The sequence below is a fragment of the Propithecus coquereli genome, unplaced genomic scaffold (genome assembly GCF_000956105.1).
Source record: "Propithecus coquereli isolate 6110/MARCELLA unplaced genomic scaffold, Pcoq_1.0 Scaffold105, whole genome shotgun sequence".
NCBI lineage: Eukaryota > Metazoa > Chordata > Mammalia > Primates > Indriidae > Propithecus > Propithecus coquereli.
Genome location: NW_012134414.1, coordinates 1,665,071 through 1,666,088, shown reverse-complemented (window position 1 = coordinate 1,666,088; position 1,018 = coordinate 1,665,071). Strand labels below are relative to the sequence as shown.

The 1,018-nt window shown below is 25.1% G+C and overlaps 1 protein-coding gene across 1 annotated transcript in view; it reads right to left on the bottom strand.

Moving 5' to 3' along the window:
• KIAA1524 (KIAA1524 ortholog) overlaps positions 1–1,018 on the bottom strand; it is a 58,127-nt gene that overhangs the window by 1,373 nt on the left and 55,736 nt on the right. Inside the window, exon 15 of the mRNA XM_012645935.1 lies at positions 714–829. Coding sequence (XP_012501389.1) covers positions 714–829 — 116 coding nt within the window. The remainder of the gene's footprint in view (positions 1–713; positions 830–1,018) is intronic.

Below are 1,018 nucleotides of genomic sequence, written 5' to 3'. Positions count from 1 at the left end.
AAAATGTATACAAATATATAAATCTATTATAGCTTGCAATTACTTTATGTAATTAGGAAAATATGAAAATACATTTCTAAACATAAATTCAGATATACTATGGTTCAGAAATAGAAGTAAATCTAAATTTGTTTAAATCAAAGATATAGTGAAAAAAACATCAAGTAAAATTAATGGTTGTAATGGTATAGTAATAAAATCAAAATACTGATATAAAAACATTTTTACATCCCCTACTTAGAACATTTGATTCAAATGAAAGTACTGAAAAATTCCCTTGTATTAAAGAAATACATGGATAAGGATATTTAACCTATGCTTTAAAATTAAATGGTCCAATGAAAAACTAACTAAGACAGTATATTAAATTCGCATCAGAATTAATCGTAAATAATAAATTTCTGAACATGTAGCAAGGGTAGAATCCAAATTATCCTCATGTAAATCATAAGAAATTCATAACTGATTAGAAGTGATATGGGAGGGCCAATATACAGCATTTTTAAAAAGAGAAAAAACAAAACTACTTTACAAGTAATTCTACACATTATTAGAGTTTTGAGACAATGTAATCATTTAACACAATAACTATTTTCTAATTTTATACATTTCTCATAACTAATCATTGCATTTTTTTCAAATTTAGAATTTATATCATATATCTTACTGCATTTTCTCTTTTTTTAACGACCTCATGTGAATGTGGAGCTTACTGCATTTTAAATGCAGTAATAAAAACTACTTTAAACTCACTAATATTTTCATTTGTGCTTCTATAGAGAAAAACTTCTTTAGCGGTATCATACCTTCTCTCTTTACTAATAATTGTCTTTTTAATTTATTAATCTTTAGTGTTGTTATATCAAGAAAGTTTGACTCTGTAAGATCTAAATAATCACAAATGAGAATAAATTAGATAAGCGAAATAGAGTAGAAAGCAACTCAGGAAAAAGCAAAGGACCTTAGAAAAATGATAAGGGAGGTTAAAAGGAAAATTTTAATGTAAGAACCAAAGCTT